This window comes from Calliphora vicina, chromosome 3 (genome assembly GCF_958450345.1).
Source record: "Calliphora vicina chromosome 3, idCalVici1.1, whole genome shotgun sequence".
In the NCBI taxonomy this organism is placed as follows: domain Eukaryota; kingdom Metazoa; phylum Arthropoda; class Insecta; order Diptera; family Calliphoridae; genus Calliphora; species Calliphora vicina.
This window is the reverse complement of record NC_088782.1, coordinates 46273023-46285841: the sequence shown is the minus strand read 5'-3', so window position 1 is coordinate 46285841 and position 12819 is coordinate 46273023. Positions and strand designations below refer to the sequence as shown.

The 12819-nt window shown below is 31.0% G+C and overlaps 2 protein-coding genes across 2 annotated transcripts; both read right to left on the bottom strand.

Annotated features, from left to right (window-relative positions):
* Positions 1–452: 452 nt before the first annotated feature.
* Positions 453–5504, bottom strand: LOC135955436 (vesicular glutamate transporter 2.1-like). Its single transcript, XM_065505786.1, has 7 exons — positions 5495–5504; positions 5101–5297; positions 1793–2038; positions 1273–1731; positions 1046–1178; positions 726–967; positions 453–657 (listed from the first exon to the last, which is right to left on the bottom strand). Exons 1-7 carry the CDS (start codon positions 5502–5504, stop codon positions 466–468), a joined length of 1479 nt encoding a protein of 492 aa, XP_065361858.1. The 3' UTR covers positions 453–465.
* A 4078-nt stretch (positions 5505–9582) lies between these two features.
* Positions 9583–11591, bottom strand: LOC135954706 (sialin-like). Its single transcript, XM_065504921.1, has 6 exons — positions 11400–11591; positions 10953–11198; positions 10420–10878; positions 10151–10283; positions 9830–10071; positions 9583–9771 (listed from the first exon to the last, which is right to left on the bottom strand). The coding sequence occupies exons 1-6, from the start codon at positions 11568–11570 to the stop codon at positions 9592–9594; spliced, it is 1431 nt and encodes a 476-aa protein (XP_065360993.1). The 5' UTR covers positions 11571–11591; the 3' UTR covers positions 9583–9591.
* Between the last annotated feature and the right edge of the window lie 1228 nt (positions 11592–12819).

The window sequence follows — 12819 nt, the reverse complement described above, 5'->3', positions numbered from 1 at the left end:
GATATGAGGAAAAAACCAGGACAACCTCTATTTTTGACCTATATCTGGATTACTAAGTCATTAATATAGACATCATGGATATCTAATGATAGATAATTCAAAGACCTTTGCAACGACCATAGTTAAAAAACCAAATTTTTTTTTAAAATTACAAAAAAAATGTTTTAAAAAAATTTTAATATAACAATTCGAAAAAAATGTTTTAAAAAATTAAAAAAAAACATCTTTGGAAAAAAAAATAAATTTTGTTTACCTAAAAATATTTAAAATTTGTATTTTGAAGTTTTTTTATGAAGGGTATATAAGATATATAGCTCTCTTACTTGTTTTAACAAGTGTCGTTTGTTGCATATCTTTACAAAAATTGTGGCAAACAAAAATTTGATTATTGATATATTTTTTTTTTAATTTAACAACAATAAATACTTAAACATAATATCAACAAACAGCCTCTTTAAAATTACTCTAAGTACCAAAACCATTTTCTTTAACAATTTCATTCTTCTCCAACAATTGCACATCCTTGGTGTTATTATGCTGTGAATAATCATTCCATTTCTGGACAGAGGAATCAGCAAAGAGAACATATAGAACACCACAGCCAATTAGCATGACAGCACAAATGAGAAACACATTTGACCAGGCTTCAAATGTTTGCTAAAATATTAAGATTTTTGTAAAATAATATTTAAATTTTATGATTAAATAATAACAGATCAGCTTACATTGTCCAATGTTAATACACCCACTAGATAAGCCGATATGAAACCTGGCAAAGAGCCTATAGTGCCACATATACCACAAACAATTCCCGCATAGTTGGGTGCTATATCAATCATTGAGGACAAAGGGCCTGAGGAACCAGCACCCTGAAACATGGTTGCCAATGATATCAGCACAACAGCATAAAAGCGATTTCGGCCAAAATAAGCCAATGCTAAAACTACCAGACCCATAACAATGGCACCTTAAATAGAAGTAAAGGGTTTGAAAATTTGTAATTAACAAAATATAATTTAAATTAAAATTTAAAAATAAAACTCACATATGGCTGTGGCTAATTTCCTTAAAGTTGTCCTTTCCATTTTATTTGTTCTTAACAAATAATCTGCATATAAAGAGAAAGCATAAGCGAAACACATTCGTAGTATATGAGGTATTCCAGATAATATGCCAGTCTGAAAATGAACATATTCGTATTGACTTAATGGGATTCAAATAATACCTTTATTTATCTATAGTTTTATTTGGAAAAAATATATCCCTACTTACTGCTCTTATATCCCAATTATGTATGACCTTAAAATAGGTCGGTGACTGAGTCAACAGAGTACATAAGCCCCAAACAGCGGCCCACTGGCCCATAACATTCATCCATACAGGTCTTGAGGTAAATATGTCCTTCCAAGGTGTACTTATCGTATGCGCTGTTTGCTGAACACTAGAACCCAATACCTTTTCTATATACCGCAATTCGGATATCGAAATGCGAGGATGTTGAGAAGGACTATCATAGACCATAAACAGCCATCCTAACCACCAAATAGTCCCGGCAATACCACAAATATAATAAACCCATTCCCATGAACTGTAGTGCATAACGTAAGCAAATATTGGATATGATAAGGCGACACCAATTGAGCTGCCAAAATAGGCGGTCACAAATTTACTACGCTCATTTGGCGGTATCCATTTGGCAATGAGTACATGCATGGCAGGCCAAGTTAAACCCTGTTAATAATAAAACAAACATAAAGTAGACTTTCACAATATTTTCGAATTTCTTACCTACCGCTATTGCTCCCTGTATGATCCTTAGTATAATAAGTATCTTAAAGCTGCCATATGCAGCCATTGGTATAAAGAAACACATCCAACAACAGATCACATTGGAGAGACCAAATATCAATTTGGTACCATACTTTTTGGCCAATATGCCACCTGGCAATTGTGTCAACCAGTGTAGCCAAAAAAATGAGCCCAATATTAAGCCTTGCTGATACTCATTCCATTCGAATTTTTCGGATTCAAGTTTTATCTGAAAGTAAGACGATATTAATAATAATAATCTATACAATGCATATTGGAACTTCTATTCCATTATTGATGATCTGAACAACTATCAACCGAGAACTATTTAAGCTTGTACAATGTTACAACAAGGGACATTTTATTAACATCATTCTTATTATAAATATACAATTTCTTACCCCCTGTCTATACTTGACAAATCTTTATCATAACAATTAATGACGTTTGTTGTCAAGACAAAGTTGTCTGAGCAAAAGCACTAACAATTTTGTCATAACGAAGCAATAATAATAATAAATGGAGACTATACCTGATGATTTTTTATCTTGACAACGATTTTGACGTTTATCATGATACAAATTTATTAGGTATATACAGGGGGTTATATACATACATATGTATGTAGTTTCCTGAAGACTCACAAAAATGTAATAAATATGCGTTTTCAGTGAATAAAGGGGTAGACTGGGGAAAAAATATTGTAGACACATTGATACTTTTAAAAACATAAATTTTTCCGATTTGTGACATCCTCCGTCTTGACTAGCCATCAATTTGTTCACTCAACGAACAATTTTGTGTGCGCACATTAATTTGTCTCGTTTGGATACCTTTTGCCAATGTTATGTTCCTGTCCACATGAGACAAATTCATGTGTGAACAAGAAATTGTCAGCTAAGTAAACAAATTCATGGCTTATCAAGACGTAGGGTAAAAAATAAAACTTGTTTAATAAAAAGAATCTCATAATTCCCAAAAAAAATTATGCAAAATTCTCAAAAATTAAAATTCAAAGATTTTTGCACATTGGGATCACATTTGGTCCGAGGCTTATATGATATAAAAACTGTATTCCATTTGGCATTCCCTGCTTTGGGATTTTAGAACAAATTTCGATATAAAAATGGGTACCCGTGATGGACCCTGTTACAAAATTAAACACATTTTTTATGTTGAAATAATCTATTTTTAAGAAAATATTAAAAATTTTGTACATTGTTATTGTGTTATTATTAGATAGGACATAGGGAACCCCCTATTTGTATAAAACAATACCTGCTGATACGATTCAATCAAATATAAAAACATTTTAATTTCCTTAAGCGATTTTTTTGGCCAAAAAATATGAATATTTTCTCAATTTGAAATTTAAAATCGTTTATTTTTGGACTCTTAAAAGATGTTGTTTTGATGTTTTTTTTATTTTATGATTTTTTCATTTATTATTTAACTAACTGAAATCATGAAATCGGTCTTTAATTGAGTCCGATATTTTGAAAAAAAAACTCACCAAGTTAAGTTACAATTTTTAAATGCTTATAACTTGTTAACTATAGCAGATAAATAGCACACGCAAGCATGTTTTCTAAGGTCTATTCATAGACTTAAAGGATATATTTATTGATTTTTGACAAACGTAAAAAAATTGGCAAGCTATTAAAAATGTTTCATGTCATACATAGGTGTTATATTTTGAGACCCCACAGCGCTGCTCCTGAGGGGTTTATGGGGACCATTAGGGTGGTCCTTAATAAACGAAAGTTGGATTTTGGCCATTCTCATCCCTCAGTTTGGTGAACATTAGTAAAAAAATCATCGTGAACAAATTTTAGGTAAATCTGTTGGGGTTAAGAGAAATTCCAAATATTGAAAAATTTGACCTTTGACCTTCACGATTTAACGTTTTCCGATTTTATTAAAAGTTCCAGAGTATATTTAGAATTATCTGGACTATAATATTCTGAATAAGTTTTGCTTAAAATTCGTAAGAGTAAGGAAATAGAGCTCATTCGCCTAAAAATTGCCAAATAATTGGTTTTTCTCGAAAATTTCAAAATTTAAATCGCAGGTACGGAAAAACTATAAGAGATATTTTCATAATTTTTTCACATTTTTATTCCCTATTATATTCTTAATAAATCCCAATGAGATGATCAAAAAATTCTGAAATTTGTTTAACAAAATTTTTAAAAACTTGAAAATGGAGTTTTGAAACTGCAGTTAAAAAAATTATTTTTTTGTTCATACCTAAGAATAGGTTAGCGGTATCCTACGAAGACAAAAACTCATATACAAGTAAATATGGACATATTTTAAGTAAAAATGGGCTTTAATTTTAATATTTATCAAAATATGTTAATTTTATTCCTACCTTTCTTGTTCTAGTTGCCTGAGACACGTTAATGGCCTGGCGAATTTTTAATAACTTTAACATTTTTTGGCCAATTTCTGCTTTTTATGTCTCATTAGAACGACAATTACGTACACATTTCGATTCTTTAAAATTAAATTGCAAAAGTAATTTTTTAATGGCAAAATTTTTACAAAAACTGAAAAAATGCATTTTTTCCCCTTGTAAATGCATCTCAAAACTTCAGAGGGCTTGCGGCACGTCTTATCCCCAACCGATTTACCTAAAACTTTTCAGGATGATTTTTTTTACCAATGTTCACCAAACTGGAGGGTGAGAATGGCGATATTCCAACTTTCGTTTATTAAGGGCCACCCTAGGGGACCATCGGCAATACTTAAACTCGATTACATACTTCTCTGCTACGCGTATGTGAAATTGCATGTCAATCGGATCACCCTGTTAAAAATTACCGATTTATTTCCAAATATATATTGAATCTGCCCACTGTGCAGAGGGGACATAACACTTTTCTTAAATGATTAAAATTTGTATAAACATTTTTTATGACTTTCGAGTTTAATGATAAAAATTTGATTTTTATAATTTTAACCAAACAGACTGGGTTGGGTGAATTGTTTAGTTAGGTGTCGTAAATCTAATTTTAGATACCGAAACACGTGATACCGAATATCAAAATTTCGTTACTGTTAAAATATATTTTCCAATATGAGTTTAACTGATGGCCAATCTTAAGGTAATCTTGGATAAAGTGCCTTATATGATAGCTATTTTCTATTACGGACCGATCCTTAGAAAACTTGGTGGTTTAATTGTTTGTGCAAATTTGTGTAGGGATAGTATCCATTGGATACGCGTGTTTATAAATTATTATAACATACATATTTATTGTTAGTATATTCTTAAAAAATACTTACCTCCGGTTCAATAGTTGTTTCATTAATTTCAATTGATCTGTTTGAAATTTCAGATATTGACAGTTGATTTTGTTGCTGTTGTGGGTCAGCTTTAATAACAATCATATCAACAATTGTTATATTCAGATTTATGGAAAACATAAAATTTATGACAAAACCCCAAAATACCAAATGCCATAATACCGTACGAGTTTTAACTAAAATAAACCAAATCAATTAAATAAATTGACAAGATACTAACAAACCAACAACAATATTTATGGAAATGTACTTTATCCCAATAAGCATTTTTACTGGAATTCAAGCCTTGAATTATAGTCAAGCATTTGAATTACAGTTGTATTACACTTTATTGGGATGAAACAAAAACACTACACTGATTTTAAATTTTTACCTTTTATCATTGTGATTTATTTTTTTTTTTTTGCAATACTTTAAGGCAACTTTGTATTATTTTTAAATTTAGTGTAACTATTTTTATGCATCAACAATGTTCTTTACATTATTTATTATCTTTTTGGTTTATTTTTAATTCATGAAGGTTCTGTTTACATCTTTACTCTTTGAAGTTCAAAATTAATATGCGATTAACATTTGTATGTTTTTGATTTTCAAATAAACACCCAACAAATTGTATTTAAATGATTAGAAATATAAAGAGAAGAATGATTAGAAACATAGAATAATGATTAGAATTAAAATTTTGGTGGGTCATATTTATTTATCAGTCAGCAGAATTTAAAAGAATTTATTTATTTTCTAAATTAAGATATTTTATATTTTCAAAACTATTGAAATATTCAAAAATAACTGAGCCAGACAGGGAGGGAGAATAAAGAAAAATATTGGGTGTATGACTTAAATTTGTAGCTTTCATTTTGAAACACTTGTACAATATAAATTTACTCAAAGTATTGGCCATTAGCTATGAAGTTTTCCCATCTTTCTGGCAAAATATGGATTCCGAGCCAAAAGAACCGCTCATATTTTGAGTCAAAGAAGCCAATATCCAAGCCAATATCGGATACTCTGTTCCAATCCGTTCTGCATCGATTAGAGTATCCAAAACCGAAACCGATAACCGGTCAACCGGTTTTTTCATCTTTGTAAACTCCACCGGTTTCGGTTTTTTGACAAACCGGTTTTTGTGAGACTGTTAACCGGTTTTAATGAAATATATTTTCTAAAGCTCATTTAAATGTATTTATGAAAAACTTTGAGACCATTTTTAAAAATATTGATTTATTTTATAGAAAATTGTAGCATTTGACAACATTTCGTAAAAGATATAAAATAATTGCATAAAGAATTCAAAAATGCTAAATTTCCATTAAATAAAAATTTAATATAAACCGGTTAACCGGATTTTTTGAAGGCAAAAACCGAAACCGCTTAACCGGTTTTTTAAAAGACATTAATCGAAACCGGTTTTTTTTAAAAAAAAAACACACTTTTTCGGTTAAACCGGAAACCGGTTTTTTAAATTTGCCGGTTTTTGGACACTCTAGCATCGATTGAAATAAATAGTGGAATATTACGGTTTCATGTCTAGCCGCATATTCTGAGCGTTTTTCGGCCAATGGTCGCTTCAATCGAATCAGTTGTGTTCGTTACATGTTCCTTGTGATGGTCTGTTCAGTTTTCAGCAGCTCAAAATAGATAGGACCTTTTTGGTCCCACCAAATACACAGCATTACCTTAACGCCATAGATATTTGGCTTTAGTATCGATTGGCCTGGTTGGCCGGCCTTCACATACGATCTGTTATGCTTTGGGTTATCGTAAAGGCTCCATTTTTCATCGCAAGTAATGATTCGGAGCAAAACTGATTTTCTTTTATAGCGTTCGAGCAGTATTTCCGACATACAAAATCGTCTTTCAAGGTCTCTCAGCTTCAATTCGTATGGTTCTCAATAACCCTTCTTTTGGATGAGTCCTGCTGCTCCAAAATGTTTTTAAATTGCTGCTTAAGTTGCTCCCAATGATTTTGCAAGCTCCAATTTTTATTTATTAAATCCCGTAATCATAAGCGTAGCTAGACTATTACTCTGGGGTGGGCAAGTGCACTTCCCAAATAGTAAAAATAAAACTAAAATCATAGAGAAACATAGAGCGAAAACTAGAAAAAAAAATTACTAAAAATAATCACACATACGAGTGTTGTTTTTGTTTTCACATAGTTTTTTCTACTAATACATTATCACCACTTAGGTTTCTGACAAATGAGTTAGGTCTTTGACAGGAGAGTTTTCGCTCTATGTCTATTCTCTATGACTAAAATATCACAAAAATTTAGTTTGCTAACATAACTACTTCATTTTCCATATTTTCCAGATTTATTTGTATCTAAACTCTCTATATTTAAAAATGTAATATTGTATACATATGTATATATACGCCTTTGTACAAATCTATATATATAAAAGTGAATGTGTGTCTATATGTATGTATGTTTATTATTATTAGTTTGGGATCTATAGACGGCTGAACCGATTTGCTTGAAATATTTACAGTATATTTACGTATGTCTGGAAGGTATACGTATAGGTTACTTTTTGTTTTGAAATTTGGGCGTGGTACCTCCCATACAAAGTTAATTTTAAAAATCAAATATTTAAGAAACTATAATAGCTATAGTCCTCAAATTTTGCATGAGCAATTCCACTGTTTGTTTAAATATTTGCGGCAAAAATGGGAGTAGTAGCCACAGAGGGCGTGGCACCTCCCATATGATGATTATTTAAAAAATCTAACATATGGGGATACAATAAGAGATAGAATCCATACATTTTGTACGGATATTCTACCATCAATTTTAATATTTAGGACAAGAATGGGCGGACTAAAATAGTGGGCGTGGCACCTTCCAAACAATCTAAATACTAAAATTCATATCTATCTGTATAATTGTAGTATGTAAAGCGTTCAAATTTTGTATGAACTACTTATTTACGCCAAAAATGGGCAAAATAGCAATAGTGGGCGTGGCACCTCCCATATATGTGATGAAAAATTATATACAGGGACAGCTATAGCAGCTATCAATATTAATATTTAGTACAGAAATGCGCGGACTACCAAAAATATTAAGTAAATGTTAAAATTTGTATGTATACATTTGAAACCCTTATATATATATAAAAGTCAATATGTGTTTGTTTGTATGATTGTTTGTATATTAAGGCAATTAAGGCAATTAATGAACAACAAATTTGCGGACTAAATCTAGAAAATCCATGTTTTTCACATGAACAGAAACTAATTTTAGATAGACTAAATATATTGTAAATCTTTACGGTACGGGTAGCGAAGCACACCGGGTTTTAGCTAGTATTATTGAGAATTGAGTTGAAAAAAAAAACTGTTAATTTGAAAATCGTTCCTGAAGCATTACACTACGTAACCATTGTTTTATTCTACGCATAGCTGAGAAACTTCTTTCGCAACTAGCAGAACTGATAGTAAGGCTTATTGCCACTCGTAAAAGTGGTTGGATTTTATCATATCAATTATCATGCAAAACATGTAATTAATAATGAATTCATCGGCGCCGTCCAAATCTAATTTAAAGAAATTGTTAACAGCTTTAGGTAATGGAATGTTTTGGAATCGGTATTCGATATTAAAAATTATGCTATATATTACTGGATTATATATATTTAACTTCCAATAATCAACTGAAGGAATAGAATCCGGCAAATCCAGATTTTAGCTTTTACCTAATGTTGAAATCTTCAAGATCACTTTTAATTACAGCGTAATTTTTAATTACTGTCTTACAATTTTTATATCTACAACTCCATCTAGTTGTGCAAAGGCTGTTTATTATATTATATTATTATACTGTTTAGCTTGAAGAGCTTGACTTAGGCTTTTTAAATCATTACTATGCTAAGAATGTTTGCGCTGATGATACATATGTGTGAACACGAATCCACAATAAGTATGTTTAGCCTGTCGGATAAACAATGATTAGCTTGTAAACCGTTTTTAAAACCAAACATTACATGTGCTCCGTTGTACGATTGGCATTGGAATATTTTTTTAACTTTTTGGGTTCCAAAAACCCCATGATTAATGTTCTAGGGCACTGGAATCTCTTAACGGAACAATCCACAAATCCAAAAAAATCTTTCTGCGACTTTCCAAATTTGTATCTGGGGTGGGCAGATGCGAGTCTTGGGTGGTTTTGCCTATCCCAGCCCCCACCTATCTACGCCAGTGCCCGTAATCCGAAATATGCCTTATGTAGGTCGTATGTAGAGTAACCGAAAAATTGTACTTTTGAAAAAACCAACAATAATAAATACATATAACCCCCAGTAACACGAAGCCTGGTTATGCCTTAACTAATAGTTATACTGTCGGTTAAAATTATTTGTGTATAAAAACTGTCGGTATAACTATTAGTTAATACATAACCAGCCTTCGAGTTACTGGGGGTAAACAACATAATAAAGTTTCATCCAATTAGTTACTTCAAGTACTTAATTAATTTTCTTTTATTTCCTCATTATTTTCCAATAATTCCATGTCCTTTACAGCATTGTACTTTGAGTAATCATTCCATTTTTGTAAAGAGGAATCAGCAAATAGGACATATAGCACTCCACAGCCAATTAGCATGATGGCAGATATGAGAAAGACATTCGTCCAGGCTTCAAAAGTTTGCTAAAAATGTGTATGGTGATTTTAACATAATCATTAAATTGATTAAAGTAACACTTACATTGTCCAATGTTAAGACCCCTACTATATACGCCGATATGAAACCTGGTAAACAGGCAATTGTGCCACATACACCAAATACTATGCCAGCATAATTGGGTGCTATATCGATCATAGATGACATGGGTCCAGTAGAGCCAGTGCCTTGAAACATGGTGGCCAATGAAATCAGCACAACGGCCCATATGGGATTACGTCCTAAGTAAGCCAAAGCCAAAACTGTCAGACCCATAACAATTGTACCTTAAAAAAGATTAAAATATGGTTTTATTTAAATAAAGATTGCAATTTTGTTTATACTAAAATTGTTATTAAAACTTACATATGGCTGTGGCAAATTTCCTTAAATTTGTTGTTTCCATTTTATTTGTTCTTAACAAATAATCTGCATATAAGGAGAACGCATAAGCGAAAATCATTCGTAATATATGGGGTATTCCAGATAATATGCCAATCTGAAAATAATTCCAAGGTTTTTCAGTATTATTTAGGAACATAATTGAATGTAATAGGTCGAATTAATTAGAATTAGTACTTAAAATATGCCGATATAGATATTGGGGGCCCTTAAATCTGTCTCATCATACTTACCGTTCTTATATCCCAATTATGTATGACTTTAAAATATGTTGGCGACTGGGTCATCAGCGTAAAGAGACCCCAAATACTAGCCCACTGAGCAATTACATTCATCCATACCGGTCTTGAGGTAAATATATCCTTCCAAGGTGTACGAACACTATTTGATGCTTGCTGAACACTAGAGCCCAAAGCCGTTTCTATATATCTTAATTCTGAATTTGAAATACGTGGATGTTGTGCAGGACTATCATAGACCAATACCAACCATAATAGCCACCATATAGTACCGAGAATGCCACAAATGAGATAAACCCATTTCCATGACATATAATGCATAATGTATGCAAATAGAGGATATGAAAAGGCCACACCAATTGAGCTGCCAAAGTAGGCCGTCACAAATTTACTGCGCTCATCTGGTGGTATCCATTTGGCAATAAGTACATGCATGGCCGGCCAAGTCAAACCCTGTAATTGAATGTATGCTTTGAATTAAAAATAAGCGCCTTAAAGTATGCTTTTTAATTTAAAATTCAACTTACCGCTATTGCCCCCTGTATTATTCGTAATGTAATGAGTGCATTAACACTGCAATATGAGGCCATTGGTATAAATAAACACATCCAAGAACAGATCACATTGGAGAGACCAAAAACTAATTTGGTGCCATATTTGTTGGCCAATATACCACCTGGCAATTGTGTCAACCAGTGTAACCAAAAAAATGAGCCTAATATTAGGCCTTGTTGGTATTGATTCCATTCAAATTTTTCGGTTTCTGGTTTTAACTGAAAGTAAAATTAATTCAATATTCAATGACTCTAGTCTGTATTTTCCATGTTAAAAATAATTATACTAATTAATCTAAAAAGCATCATCAAGTGGAAAAAATATATTAGGGCTTCAGGGCCAATGAAACAGTTGTTAACAATAATCACAATGAAATTAACGTTTACAGGTATATTAATCCCTAACAAATATTTACTTACTTCTGGCTCAATTGTGGTTGCATTTATTTCAATTGATCTCTTTGTAATTTCCTTTATTGGCAGTTCATTCTGTTGCTGATCTTGCCCAGCCTTAATAACAACCATATCAACAATTGTTATATTTAGATTAATGCAAAAAATATAATTTATGACAAAACCCCAAAAAACCATATGCCATAAAATTGTACGACATTTTACTAAAAGCAAACAAAGTGTAATTAATTGATTAAAAACTGAAACAAAACTTTACTATTATTATAAATATCTAAGCTATTTTTAAATTGAGGCACATTGATAGCTTATTTTTACCAGTCATTATTATTAATTTTTATTTCAAAACTATAAAAACTCTTTATATTTCATTAACTGTAAGTCCTTCATTTACTTATTTTTTTTTTAAAATTTATTTAGTTTTTTGTAAAATGATATATTTGAAACATAGTTTTCTTATTATTTTGATTTTTTTTATTGAAAATGTAGGTTCTGCTTATAACTATACTGTTTGAAGTATAAAATTAATATAAGATTAAAATTTGTTTGCTGAATTCCAAATAAACACATAGTTTAACATTCAATGATTAGAAAATCAATGATAATATAGATAAGAATTTAGTATTTATAGTTATACAATTAATTTGTATACAAATTTATTGAGGTATTGAGTGTATGACTTCAAAATGCGGGATTATTTAAATTGTTTAGCTTTTATTTTGAAAAATTTGTACTCAAAGTATTAGCTAGAGCGGAAACTCTCCTGTCAAAGAACTAACTCAGTTGTCAAAAACCTAAGTGGTGAGAATGTATTAGTAAAAAAAACTATGTGAAAACAAAAACAACACTCGTAGTGTAACATTTTTGAGTAATTTTTTTGTTTGAGTTTTTTTCGAGTTTTCGCTCTATGTTCTTTATGGTATTAGTCATTATTGACTATGGCCATTTCCCATCATTCTGGCAACATATGGATTCCGAGCCAAAAGAATTGCTCATATTTTGAGGCCATGAACGAATCAATCTAATATCGAATACTCTATTCCAAAGAGAGGCGTATCGCAGATAGAGCGTTCCACAGTGGGGCAGAATCGAAATTTTTTTGGAATAAATCTGGCATTTCTAAACGGCTGGTCCGATCGGGATAAAATTGAAAAAGTATGAAAAAGTGCAATATTTTTGAAGGACGGAGTATTAAAGTGGCATATTTTTAAATCTAATTGAGATATTGACTTGAAATTTTTTTGTAAGACCAAAAATTAACTTATCTAAACAAAAAAATTTAGCTCGGAATTAATGTGGATCAAATTGTTCCTAATATTTGCAATCCTATTAAAATTTTGATATAAATTTTAGTTTTAGAAACTCAATGAATATGTAATATGTAATAAAATATTTATTTATTAACGAAACTCAATGAAATTTTCAGCGT

What these genes read in the sequence shown, in the direction of transcription:
- LOC135955436 (XM_065505786.1), bottom strand. An exon ending in ATAATTGGGATATAAGAGCA is followed by an intron (nt 1,179 to 1,272) that starts GTAAGTAGGGAT and finishes GTTCATTTTCAG; the next exon opens with ACTGGCATATTATCTGGAAT. An exon ending in GTGTATTAACATTGGACAAT is followed by an intron (nt 658 to 725) that starts GTAAGCTGATCT and finishes TTAATATTTTAG; the next exon opens with CAAACATTTGAAGCCTGGTC.
- LOC135954706 (XM_065504921.1), bottom strand. Translation starts at nt 11,570, where the DNA reads ATGGTTTTTTGGGGTTTTGTCATAAATTATATTTTTTGCATTAATCTA. An exon ending in TAATACAGGGGGCAATAGCG is followed by an intron (nt 10,879 to 10,952) that starts GTAAGTTGAATT and finishes ATTCAATTACAG; the next exon opens with GGTTTGACTTGGCCGGCCAT. An exon ending in GAAATTTGCCACAGCCATAT is followed by an intron (nt 10,072 to 10,150) that starts GTAAGTTTTAAT and finishes ATCTTTTTTAAG; the next exon opens with GTACAATTGTTATGGGTCTG.